This window comes from Mesocricetus auratus, unplaced genomic scaffold, assembly GCF_017639785.1.
Source record: "Mesocricetus auratus isolate SY011 unplaced genomic scaffold, BCM_Maur_2.0 Super-Scaffold_100707, whole genome shotgun sequence".
In the NCBI taxonomy this organism is placed as follows: domain Eukaryota; kingdom Metazoa; phylum Chordata; class Mammalia; order Rodentia; family Cricetidae; genus Mesocricetus; species Mesocricetus auratus.
Genome location: NW_024429269.1, coordinates 10,669,593 through 10,683,120, shown reverse-complemented (window position 1 = coordinate 10,683,120; position 13,528 = coordinate 10,669,593). Strand labels below are relative to the sequence as shown.

At 37.2% G+C, this 13,528-nt stretch overlaps 1 protein-coding gene across 2 annotated transcripts in view; it reads right to left on the bottom strand.

The window, feature by feature from the left end:
• The window catches only part of Xpo4 (exportin 4), an 83,128-nt gene that overhangs the window by 23,646 nt on the left and 45,954 nt on the right, over nucleotides 1–13,528 (bottom strand). For both annotated transcript variants that reach the window (XM_040740594.1, XM_040740595.1), the window contains exons 8-13: nucleotides 10,691–10,848; nucleotides 10,280–10,454; nucleotides 3,298–3,474; nucleotides 2,596–2,738; nucleotides 2,005–2,150; nucleotides 969–1,146 (exon numbers count right to left, since the gene is read on the bottom strand). In XM_040740594.1, the coding sequence (XP_040596528.1) occupies nucleotides 969–1,146; nucleotides 2,005–2,150; nucleotides 2,596–2,738; nucleotides 3,298–3,474; nucleotides 10,280–10,454; nucleotides 10,691–10,848 (977 nt within the window). The remainder of the gene's footprint in view (nucleotides 1–968; nucleotides 1,147–2,004; nucleotides 2,151–2,595; nucleotides 2,739–3,297; nucleotides 3,475–10,279; nucleotides 10,455–10,690; nucleotides 10,849–13,528) is intronic.

The window sequence follows — 13,528 nt, the reverse complement described above, 5'->3', positions numbered from 1 at the left end:
GAATTAGGACAAAGCACCTAAGGCAGAGCTCTGAAATGAACAGTCCTAGAAACAACATTCATCAGGATATGAACCAAAGCAAAATAACAAATGCTAGTCATACAAGTAACCTCGAAAGAAACCTTTGCTTAAGAATTTTGATATTTAGGGCAAACTAGAGAATGTACCAATAAAGGAAATAAAGTCCCAAACATTTCTTTGGTATCAACTTAATATCTGAACTTTAACTGTATCTTCTATTACAGAGGTTTAAACACCCACATATGTTTGCATCAAAAAATAAAAGTGGGACAAATCTTGAGTAACTGCAGAAACCAACCAATGCTGGTATCATACCTACTATCACCACTGACAATGAAAGAAAATGTCAAATCATATCCAAATCTATTTCTAAGAATAAAATGAATCAGATTTACCCTCTTTAGTTTCATCAACAAGAATTTATGCAAACATTGCCATTACTGATAGGAAAATGAAAGTGAATCCTCTCAGAGGCACTCTCGCTGTCTTGTAATTGCTGGTGACAGGGCTCTCAAGCCTCACATATTTAGGATAATGATAGTTTTCCTTAAGAAGCCAGTGACAGTTTCCATGTACATAAGCAATTTATACTTGCTAAGGCTCACTTGGTTTCTAAGGACTGTTTTTCCCTCATGAAGGATGCCTGTACACACATCATTACTGTTTACTGGTGGACAAACACTGTATTCTTAGTAAATTAGAGTGAATGCCTCTTCCAAGTCTTATGTTCAGAACCATTTTACATTTGTTCTTTTCAATATTGGACAGTCCTGCCACATCCTGCCAGCGTGCCCTTGCCATCCTTATGTTTTGAGGCTTCTCCGAGTTCTCATTTCTTTCATGTATCCAATTTACAGCGTGCCTACCCCTCCAATCATCTACCCATTAACTCAAGAGTTTATGAGACAGCATAAATTACAAGAGCGCAGCTATAGAGTTCATATTACCTAATCACAGAATCTGTTCTGCTGTACCCTGGGATGGAAGAAGCCTTTTCTCCTGGAGATCCCAAAATTTGAAGTGTTGTATTAATGTCAACTTCAGATGAATGCTTAATGGAATATTCCATTATTTCTGGAGGTATTAGCGGAGTCTCTCCCTGAGTATCATCAGCTAAGAGGTAGCCTTCAGTTTAAAAAAAATTAAAAATGAACACTTAACAAATCTATTTACCAAATTGCACTATAAATGCTTTCAGTTTTGAATTATATACATCATATATGTTGATGTAAAAGTAAATTATGTTAACCTGTTAATTTCAAGATGAGGTGCAGAAACTGTCAATTTCTCAGAAAATTAAATCCTCAAAAATATAGCAAAGATAAAGGACAAATGTTTCAGTCATCAATCTCATAATGCATGGTGACATGTAGGCTTTGAAAACTTGACTAATTTATTCTGTCAAGTTAATGGGAATTCTGACATTATCTCAGGAATCTATTCATCTATAACTTTTTAAAAAAGTCAGGTCCCCCCCTATTACAATAGAGAAACATTAACTAGGTCTAGTGGGCAACAAAAAAGACCCTAAAAGTCAGACTGCCTAGATTTGCATTCAGGTTCCAAAGTTAACTGCAGTATGACCATTTCTTATACTTTCAGCTTCCTCATCTGTTAACGGGGGTGGAGATGATGATTAACACCACTCAGTAATACTAATCAGTGGGCTACAATGAGATCCAAAGAAAACATCTGGCATACAACAGGCCCTGAATACGATAGCCAGTGGTTTTAAAAATATGTATGTATCACTATGTCCAAGTTTCATTCAATACTATATATGAACTATATTTATTTTATTATTGTTTGAGATTGGGTCTCCCTATGTAGCCCAAGCTGACCTCAAATCCACAACCCTCCTGTCCCAACCTCCAAAGTGCTGGAATTACACACCCAGCTCTAAACTATTATTAATATATGAGGCTTCTCGTAGGGTTTAAATGGTTTCCCTGGCAACCAAATTCTAAGAAAAAAGTAACTGACCTGTAACTAAAATAAGCCAGTGAATATCTTCGTAGAGATCATCAAGCATTTTGTTGTCAATGGTGCTTGATCCAGGTGAAGCAAGTAGTTGTTGCTGATGTCGTTGTAACTGACCATGGAGTCTTGTCACCCTTTCTTCTAATAAACTAAAAAAGGAAAAAAAACAAAAACAAAAAAACAATAGCTTCATAAAGTTCAGTATAGGAAGGCTTAGGATAATTGATGACATATAACCAACAACATAAACTAAGATGCTAACACAAAATATACATATTCAAAAATATTATGGTATACAACTGTTCTCAAGTGCACTAGAGGAATTGTAACCTATACTTTATGATATAGAATAAAAATAACATTTTACAAACAAACAATGTATCTGCAACTGCTTATTCCAAGTCATCTCTCATGCTGTTTTCCATAATTATTGCTATCTAGGCCATAATGCCTGGGCTTCAACTGTATTGCCAATGAATGCAATCATTACATGCTTCTGTCCACTGAACCCAGTGTGCTGTGACACAGGGTGGGGGTGTTTCAAGTTCTTCAGTGAACTGTGAACACAGCATTTCTTCATGGGACTGAGTGTACCTTGTCAGAAGAGGCATACAGTGTTCAGCAGCAATTCTTCCTAACATTCCTACACTGGCTAGTTGATCAGAAAACTGATCTCGATCATCTTCTTGAAGTTCATTTATTTCTTCTTCCTCACGAGAGGCCACACCATTGGCAGTCTATTTGGTGAAAGGAGGAGAAACAATGAGGAAATGCAGCATCATGTTCCATAGCATGTGTCTGTGGCCCTATCAAGTGGCTTCAGGAGGAGCTGGACAGAGCCAGCCTGCAGCCACAGCTTTCTAGGACACTTTTCAAACCGTGTCAGCAGCCCTGATAGCCATCAAAAGGATGAGGACAGCATTGAGGAGAAGGAGGGCAGAAATGCTCCCTTGTGCACATGGTAACATAGCTGGCCACAAACCTACACTTTACCCCTTATACTGGGGATTGCCACTTTTTATTAAAACAATTTGATATCTTCAGATTCCCTAGTCCTTTGAGTACAGGACGTATTTAATATAAGATGTTACCAGGGACCTGGCAAGACAGAGGTGGCTAACTGAAAACATGAAAAAGTGATTACCTGTAATAGTCCACATATGAAGAACCAGTAGAAAAAAGGAACCACTTTTCTTCAGCAAATCTTTGAAGGAACCTATCTCAAATTTCTAGTAGTTTATGCTGTCTAATATGGTTAAACAGAACCTATGGTGATTTTCCTTGCTTAAAACTTACCAAATTTCTTGTGCCATCCGGAGCAGCAAGGTGGCACTGAATATAGGAATTGAAAACTTGAACAGCATGCTGAGTAAAAAAGCCTTTATGGAAATGCTTGTCATCTTGGACCAAAGTTAGCCAGGACTCCAGCAATTTATCATATGCTTCCATGTACACCATGTCATCCTTATCAAGCTGAAGGAAAAGAGCACCCATAAAACAGATGTCCAGAGAAATAAAATGGGTAGTGCACAAAAACAATTTTAAAAGTCATTTTAGAAGAAAAGTATTTCCAATTATTAAGCATTTATTAAGCTTTCTTAAATTTCCCTAAATTTCAAAATAAGTAATTATTTGGCAATATGGAATTAATGCTTAATTTAGAAGACTAACTGCTTAGTGATTTATGGAAAATACATTTTTTTCAATAAAAACAGTACTAACCATTTGAAAAGCTAAAAAAAAATGCATACACACCACACATAAAAAAATACTTCTTATACAAACGCACTGTTTTCCAGTACTGGGATAGAATCTTGAGCCTCATGTATGTTAGGCAAGCAATCTAGCACTGGGTTACAAATTTCAAGCCCAACATTTTCAAGTGACTTCAAAACTGAAACAAACAAGCTGACCTAATCAGAGAGCTAGGGATTACATGGGGAAAAACTTCACAGAAGTTCTTTAACAAGAAAGAAAAACACAGGACATTTTTAAAGACCAACTATCATTTTTCTAAGTACATATTTAAGACATGCATCAAAATGTAAAAGTATCTTTTAAGAGTTAAAGCCTCACATGCGTTGTTATTATTAAAGAATTCTCCACAATGCCTCATTAAGCCCTGATATTAGAATGGTCTTAAGGAGAATGCACAAGCTAATTCCACATAATAGGAAAGAATATCTATCGTCAAGAAACATACTGGTCACTGACTCAGCTCATAATATTAGAGAATGTGAAAGGTAACCCATCAATAGAGTTAGCTAGTAGTTTAAGAATGTAAAAATGAAGCCAGGCCTGGTGGCATACACCTTTAATCCCAGCACTCAGGAGGCAGAAGAGGATAAACTAGAAAAAAAAAATAAGCAAGTAAAAAAAAAAACCAAGGGAAGCCAGACCTTTCCTCAGTCATCCAGGCCAGTCTCTCACCCCCCGGGGCACACACACAATCTTACCACAGACTTGTCCATTGGGAAAACTACCATGCTGCACAGACTGCCATGGTCTTAGCTGTAATTTTCAATTCCCATTTTGTCTTGTTCTTTCATGAATAGCTACTATTTCTCAGTTAAACTTTCACACCAAAACTACACCGAGACAAAGAATTTTCTAAGAACTAAGAAGTAGGTAGACACACAAATAATAGACTACAGAGCTATTTGTGGTATAAAATCCCTCCCTAGACTCTTCTGTTATTCTGCTGAAAGGACACTATACTTAAAAAGCTGCAAAGACCAGGAGGTGGGGGAGCTGGAACCACAGGAGAGAGCGCCAATGCAAGTGAGAAGGAAGACACTGCCCTCCCACAGGGAGTGGGGTGGGAGGGAGGAGTATATCGAGACCCTCAAGACATCAGGCTTTCTCTTAGTCACAGCAAGAAGCCACTGTAATATATACGAAAGTACATGCGACAGACAAAAGCACATGACAGCATTTTTTAAAGGAAAGAAAACACTGCCTGTACTGCGAGATATGGTAGTGACTCAGGTGAATATGAGCAAAGCATGTTACACACCTGTGCAAAGTGCTCTGTTCAGTTAATATACACCCTTTAAAGGTCAGGAAAAACAAAAACAAACAACAAACACCGTTAAAAAGTTATAAACAATGAGAAAGGTGGCTTTGTTCCTTCTATAATTTCATCAAATGCTAAGAGCCAAGCATTGGAATCCTGAAGTGAATAGGATACTTTCTTCCCATAGAAACATCTGTGACTTGTTTATATACTTAACAAGGCATGTGCTTTGCAGACATCATTTGTCAGGTCTTAACAGTTTATCTTGCCAAAATAAACAGGCTGGTAACATTTCTAACAGGACTAAGGAGTAACATCCCCTGAACTAGCTTCAAAAAGAAAAACACAGGACATTTTTAAAGACCAACTATCATTTTTCTAAATACATATTTAAGACACACATCAAAATGTAAAAGTATCTTTTAAAAATTAAAGCCTTACATGCGATGTTATCATTAAAGAATTCTCCACAATGCCTCTAGTAAGCCCTGATATTAGAATGATCTTAAGGAGAATGCACAAGTCCTTACACAATGGGCAGTGATTTAAAATAAAGACAGAGCTTCATGGAAAAAAGTCTCTGGTTTTATCTGTATACCAATAAAGTAACTCATCAGGCAAAGTGTGAGAAATCTGGTTGATGACAATTGGCAACTGGATCTTCCAGACTAATCCCAGAGAAGTGAAACCTAAGCTAGTGCTTTTTCATAATACCTTGGCTTTGCTCCATGGCCACTCTGGCCTAGACCCAGCAGCCCAGCCAGCATCCTGGCTGGCAGCATGTGGACAGATGACTAAGGAGACCGATCTAGACACTATGTGCTCATGCTCTGAGCATTGTCAGGCCTACTGCCAGAAGGCTTTGGAGAGGGGCTTAGAGCTTATGGGACCTACTTGACCCCACTTTACTCCATTTGAAAATGAAGGAGTGGGGAGTAGAAGTAAAAACACGATGACCAGCACTTCTCTCTGCCTATAACTAGCCTGGAGGTGTAGAGAAGCATGGGTACACAGTGCTTCAGGCACAGAAAACAATGTACATTTATGCTTTGATAATTTTGAATATATAATTCCAAAAATAGTGAAATGTTCTCTCAAGTGAATGTTTGGAAAGAAATCTTTCAGTACAGGAATCTGCTCTGGCCCATGCCTCACAATGAATGTAATTTCAGAGATATATGATTTCAAGTAGAGGACATTCTGATAAGATTATAGGGATAATAATCAGAAGAGTAGGGCTGGACATGGTGGTACACACATTTAAATTCCCCCATTTGGGAGGCAGGGACAGAGAAAGAAGTGGGGGAGGAGAGAAAAGTATTGGCATTTGAGGACTAAACACTTCAACACATGAGTCTATGTGGGCTATTTTTATTCAAACCACCAAACTATTTTCCTAAGTAAGTATGGTTCGTGTACATCAAAATATGCAATGAAATTGATGTGAACAATTACTTTCACTCCAGAATTCCTATTTCCAGCCTACAAGAATGTAGAGAATAGAGAAAGTCAACTACCACAGATGACAGAGAGTAAGATAAGGCGTCAGGTACACCAGCTGAGAAATTCACTAGCAGTATGCACTTTGTACACATGATGAAAAGATCATTTGGCAAAGCAGAGTTATATAACAGAGACTGGTCACAGGAGCAGAAGGGGAGCAGGGAGCCACACCCACACCACACATAAATACAGGGGAGAAAGGGACTCTACCAACACATTATTCCTTTGCTTTCAAGTCCTGACTAAACTCAAATTACCATCTTGCTGCCTTTGCCTTCTGTGTGTTGAGATTACCAACATGAACCATCATGCCATGCTTGGTATACTGTTTCCTTAATATGGGTGGGTAATGCAGAGTTCTTCTCTCTATACTATCTTTATATTTAAACACAAAAATATTTCACATTTAAAATGTATAGGTACTGGCACAACCCCCTGCACAATGGCACACCAAACAGCATCACACAGTATAACACTAACGAACACATAATAGACCAAAGACTCATACTTTTTATGTTGCTACTCATCTGTTGTATTTAGATTCTTTTCTAGTGTGTATCACTTAAGTTAAATATGGTAATAGCAACTTTTTTTTTAAGACAGAGGGGATAGAGAGATGGCTCAGCAGTTAAGAGCGCTGGCTGTTTTCAATCCCAGCAAACACACAGCAGCTCACAACTGTCTTTAACTTCAGTTCCCAAAGACCTGACACCCTCACACAGACATACATGCAGGCAAAACACCAATGCACATAAAATAAATACAACATTTTAAGATAAAACAATATCATACTAAACAACATTGAGATGATAAATAAGCTTTACTCTAATGCCACAATATTTGCACAATAAACATTCTTGCAAGACTTAAAACACCTATTTAAAACATTAAAATTGAATCTTATCCAAGTCAAAAAAAATTGTGCAGGTGGTGGTGGTATACATCTTTAATCCCAGTGCTGGGGAGGCAGAGGAAGGAGGCCAGCCTGGTTTACAGAGCTAGTTCAAGGACAACCAGAACTGTTACACAGAGAAACCAGGTCACAAAAAATAAATAAATAAAATAAAAAATTTTGCATAGTAAGATTTGTGATCCAACCTGAGTTAAACAAAAAAGTATTCTTTTTTTCTTTTCTGGGTAGCACTAGCTGTCCTGGAACCAATCTGCCTCCTGAGTGTAGGATTAAAGACATGCACCACACCTAACTTTGCAAGGAATTCTTAAAATACTTTTACCTGTTAATCTGTATTTAAAACACAATAGTTAACAGTTTTCTTCTAAATATTCTTATAAAGCCAAAATTAGCATTATTTTTGGAAAGAAATATTCTTTCAATGTGCAAAGCTTAAAAAATGTCCCTATGTCTCATTTCAGCTTTTCCTATAATTCTGCAGGCTGAAGAAATGTCAGCATGAAGAATAGGCAGGGGTGCAATGTTGTGTGTGTGCATTCTCAGCTATTAGACTCACAGGGTAGGGAGATTTCTCAAAATCAATCATCCACAACAGAAGGTCAAGTTATACCACCAACACAATCTCCTAGAGTAAGAAATTGCTCTCTGCTTTAAAAAGTCCCCTTTGAGGCTTGGTCTCATTGAGTAAAGGCTGGCCTCAAACAGGCATTTTTTTCCCTCAAAGGAAGCCAGGGATGGTAGCATATCAGTTATCCCAGGTAGAGGCAGAGGCAAGAAACACAGAATGAGACCCCATGCTACATATTCAGACCCTCTCAAACTTATCCTGTTCCACCACAAAACAGACAGACAAGTCAGGGGGAAAGGCATCATAAAAAAATTGTCACCCTGATTTTGCCAAGGAGGAAATGTACTAAATGAAGTTAAAAAAGTAACCCAAAGGTCATCATAAACAGCCAGTGTTTATGATCACTCAGCCTTTGACCACTGTCTCCCTCCAAATGTATCATCATTCCACACCATGTGGACTCCTAAGCTGTTTATCTATATGCTCAATTTTCCCAAAATTTCCTTAAAAGATTATTTGTTTTCCATCTCAGGACAACAGCTGTGCATTGTGAACTAGTACTACAATTACTCAGTAGCCAAGAAAACAAAAGATGACGTAAGTAAGAACCCTTATGGCAATCCTTGGATCAATCTGTCTTGGAGGCATTTGTTCATGACCTCCAGCTACTAGCTGACTATTCCCCAGGATGTACAAGATTTAACTAAACATGAAGATTTAACTGCTATTTAGGGAAATCTGTTTAGCAATCATGCAAGTCACATAACAGGACCAACCCCGAACCTTCAATGTCCCCAGGTCTCTCTAATGTACCCTCCACAATTAATGCAAAGCGTCAGCATTTTCCTTTCTGTCCTGTAGAATTGGTTGTCAGTTACCTTTAAAAATAACTGTTATATACAAACAGATAAAACTGAGAGAATTAAAAGACACAAACAGCTATTTCCTTCAATGAAACTTATTAGGTAACCCTAACTCTGAGCAAGCATGTTTTCTCATGAGAAAAGCCTAAGAAATACCGTTTCTCTGAAAGCGGATCTAGCTTCTTATGTTACTACTCTCCTATGCCAAATTTTGACAGAAAGTCTCCTGATCAAAACAAATGAATTTCAAAGATAAAAATTTCAAGCCAAAAATTATGCATATCTTCTAGTCAGTATGCTAAATATGAGAACCCTCTTAGAGACGCTGAAGGTAGCTGTGTGTCTAAACAGATGATCAACATGTTAAGTCCTGACTCCATCTCACTCCAGGAAGAAAAATCAAGAACACAATGAAGCCATGTTACAGGAAAGCACACTTGAGTCTGAGCCTATGAAACGTTTTTGACTAAAGCTGAGACACTTAACTTCAACAGAAATTACCATCCTAAGAAATGCAAATCCCACGTATGATGTCTAATGCATACTTTTCCATCACATAACCTCTCATTAAATCCTAAGAGCCTAATTACACAAATGCAATCATTCCCAGATTCCTAATTCTTTGAACACTTGGAAGCTTTACAAACTACCAATTTGCCAGGGTAAGATATAAACTCAGAATTTAACAAGAAATTCTAAAAGGTATCTACAAATAGTGTTTTCTCTCTTAAAACTGTTTTTAAAAGAACCTCCCTTTAAATTAAAACAAGAAAAATCAATTTCAAAAGTTAAGTCACTACTTTGTAGAACTAAGTCAATTATTTTCAATGATTACTATAGTTATTAGTCACACTAAGTATTACAAAGCAGCTGTGTTGTCAAGGGATTTTAGTATATATCTCCTTAAGTTAAAAGATAAAAATTGGAAAGCATCTGAAAATTTGTACTTGTTTGCAAAAAATCATTAGCATTATTATCAGTCCTAACATGAATGTAATTAGGGCTTACCAAAATATATATTTTTAAGTAATACACATCACATAATTTCCAAGTAAGTCTCAAATAAAGATATCAAAATAACATAGATAAAATTAACTACACATAATTACATCTAACCACAAAGTTGTTTAGCAGTACTTGGTAGACTTGTTAAACACTGCTAAAATGGGCTATTCAACATAATGTAACAAAAACATTTAATTCTAATTATCTCAAAATTATAATTTCTAAGACTAATTTAAATACACAAAATTTACATGTTTCCATACACATTGTCACTAATTTACATATAAAATGTAATTTTAACAAAAGCCACCAGTACTCAATTAAAACATGTCATAGCACAACGTTTTGTGAAGGCAGCACAAGGTTCCTATGATAAGCAGACACAGACAGCTCTTAGGAGCATTACTCACCACTTCTTCCAACGCAGCACTTCGCCCAAAAGAACAAGTGAGATGTGTGAGGCAGTTAACAAAGGAGGAGAAAAGTTCACTGGGGATGGCAGTTAAAACATTCCGAGGGAACACAGTTATCAGATTGCTGATAATGCTGGAGATCCCCACAGCTTCAGAATCTTCTATTTCAATTCTACAAATCAAACCATGTGGATTGTTAAGTAGTGCAAGATAAGCTATATTTCCAAACACAAAATATTATCATTATTCATTTTCAAAGGCATGTCTCTATTAATTTCAAATTAGTCATACAACTTTATTTCAAAACACAGAACAAGAAAAGCTTTAGTTCTTTTTTTTTCCTCCATGCTAAATGTCAGAGGAAAAGGGAAGGTTCCCTCTTTAGTTCAAAAGGACAAGCATACCTACCCATTGATAGTGTTCAGCAAGCCCTCAATGAAGTGTGCTAGATAATCAACCTGGGATCCTTCATCGGGGAAGATCGGTCCATGCAGAGAAGCTAACTGGGCAAGGCACTGCAGAGAATCCTGTGCCATATCTGAATCTTCTCTGATTTTTCGATGTACCTGTTAGAAAGAATTACTAATCCATAAAAACAAATTCTTCTTTTGTAGGGGTCACGTGCAAACCATGTCAAATGAGGTAACAGAAAAATTCACTGTAGCTGGTCATTTCTAGTAAATTAACTCCTTGGTTAAAACAAACCTGAAAATCATCCTCCAGTTCAACTGATATTATAGATCATGATTTTAACATTATCAATTAATTTTTACTTGAGGGCTACCTGCCTTTTAAAAATTGAACTGTCTCCAGCATATTATGACAAGGAGAGAAAACAGATGCTAGCCAGTCAGACATACTGCTTCAGCTAAAAACAGCAACGGCGATAGTCATCTGTATTATGCTAACTATGCCTTGCCACAGCTTCTTGCTAAAGTTAGCAGGCAAGTTCAATCCAGTATATAGATGCTGCCTTAGTGGGAGCAAACAGTTGCACACTTCAAAAATCAACAACTGTACCTATCACCCATCCTAGATATCACCTACTCACAGACATGGGACATATGCTTAGATTCTGATGTTTGAATTTCATTTTATCTCACACCATTGCTATTAACACTAAATGTTAAAATGAAATTTGTATTTAATACATAAATTCATTTAAATGTGCAAGTAGATCTTACTTCAATGATATAATACTGATACACACCTACTACAGTGTTTTAGCTAGAGAAAAGTCCTCAGAATATTACTTAACTTCAGTATTACTAAATTTTCAGATATTAAAGATTTCATTTCCATGTTCTAACATGAAAACAGAACAGGAAATGCCAGGAAGAAATTAAAAGTGGTTATTCATCTTCATACAAAATACTGACTGGTCATTTGCTCTTTTCCACAGGCATTTAACTGAAGCACTCTAGCCCCTGCCCCTTTCTTTTTTGAACCATTGCTCTCTATTTGTTTCAGGTTATGTTGGCTTTGACTCTGTCAATCATTTATGAATTATTTGATACCAGATGCTTTCTTTCTTTTCTTTCTTTTTTTAATGCATTCACTGATACAGTATGGGACACAATGAACAGAGTTAGTCTTTGTAAACTGATTCCACTAACCTTAGCCTCTTGGCTTCTTAAGAACAAATAAATTTAAACAAGTATAACAGCTCTAAAAATTATAGTTGAATGCTTTACTAATATGCTTAAAATAAGTTATATTCTGGTCTAGAACAAGGGCTGGCAAGCCATTAATCCATGGGCCAAATCTGGCTTCCTGCCTGTGTCTGCATAGATGTGGAGGTTAGGGCTTTTAACACAGTTGAAAGAAGAAAAATAAAATCAAGGGGGGATTATACAAAGTTCTTGATTCTAACAACTATCAGCAAAGTTTTACTGGAATACTAGCTTTGCTTATTTATTTATTTTGGTTTTTCGAGACAAGGTTTCTCTGTATTGTTTTGGAGGCTGTCCTGGAACTTGCTCAGTAGACCAGGCTGGCCTCGAACTCACAGAGATCCGCCTGCCTCTGCCTCCCGAGTGATGGGATTAAAGGCGTGCACCATCAACGCCCGGCTGATTGTTTATTTTTAATTTATGGGCTCCTCACTACAATGACAGAGTTGAATATGACCATATTATACACAGAGCCTAAAACATTTCCTGTGGTCCCTGATAGCACGTAGAGTTTGCCAATCCCTGGTCTAGAACAAAACTACTTTTCAACCTATGTAACAATGTAGTTTAAGCTTTACAAAAGCACAACACACAAAACACAAAATTGTATGCACATCCTGGTTGCATACTCTTGAATACATTCTTTAAAGTTCTTTATCTTAAACATAATTAAATCTGTGTTGTCTTCCTTTGGATCTTAACCTAATGAAAAGTTCACTGAGATGCCGAGGGCCAGATTCTACCAACACGTATAGTGCAGACTGGTTGGCACACAATCTGTTCTACACTACACAGGAGCCAAATGGCCATTCATTTCTGGACCAGAAATGATTGCACAGAAAGAAAAAAACATGTGCTTAATGAGACAGCTAGTGTTGACAATCTAAAAACACAAAATGAAACTGTCCTAGGACCAAGGATTAATTTGTTGTCTGAAATAGGAGCCACATAAAACTCATGTTAAACAAGTAATTCTCGCAATATATAGATTCATGATCTGCCGATTTTAGCACTGAGAACATTTCCTTCATAACTGAACATGGATTACAATTTAAATGGTATCATACAATTAAAAAACAGATTTACCATGCCAGGTGTTGGTGGCGCACGCTTTTAATCCCAGCACTTGGGAGGCAGAGGCAGGCGGATCTCAGTGAGTATGAGACCAGCCTGGTCTACAACAGCTAGTTCCAGGACAGCCCCCAAAGCCACAGAGAAACCCTATCTCGAAAAAACAAAACAAAACAAAAACAGATCTACCATCTCCACACAGAAAGGAAATGAAGGGAGGAGAGATGGACATCCAGGGAGGCAAGTGGAGAGGCCATTCACCAAATAAGCACATTAAGCATAAGTTAGCAAGAAAGACAGATTTTTACTGAAGCATGTTTAAATATGAGATGCCAGTGTGCCACCCACAATGAAACACCCAGTAAGCATGCAGTATGAGGCTTGGAGAGTGTGGAGTCTCTGTGCTAAAATAAAAAGACACAGGTGAAGTCGTGTCTGACATGCTATGCTAAGACTGGCAATATTCAGAAGGCAAAACACCAGAATCACAATTAGGAAAGTT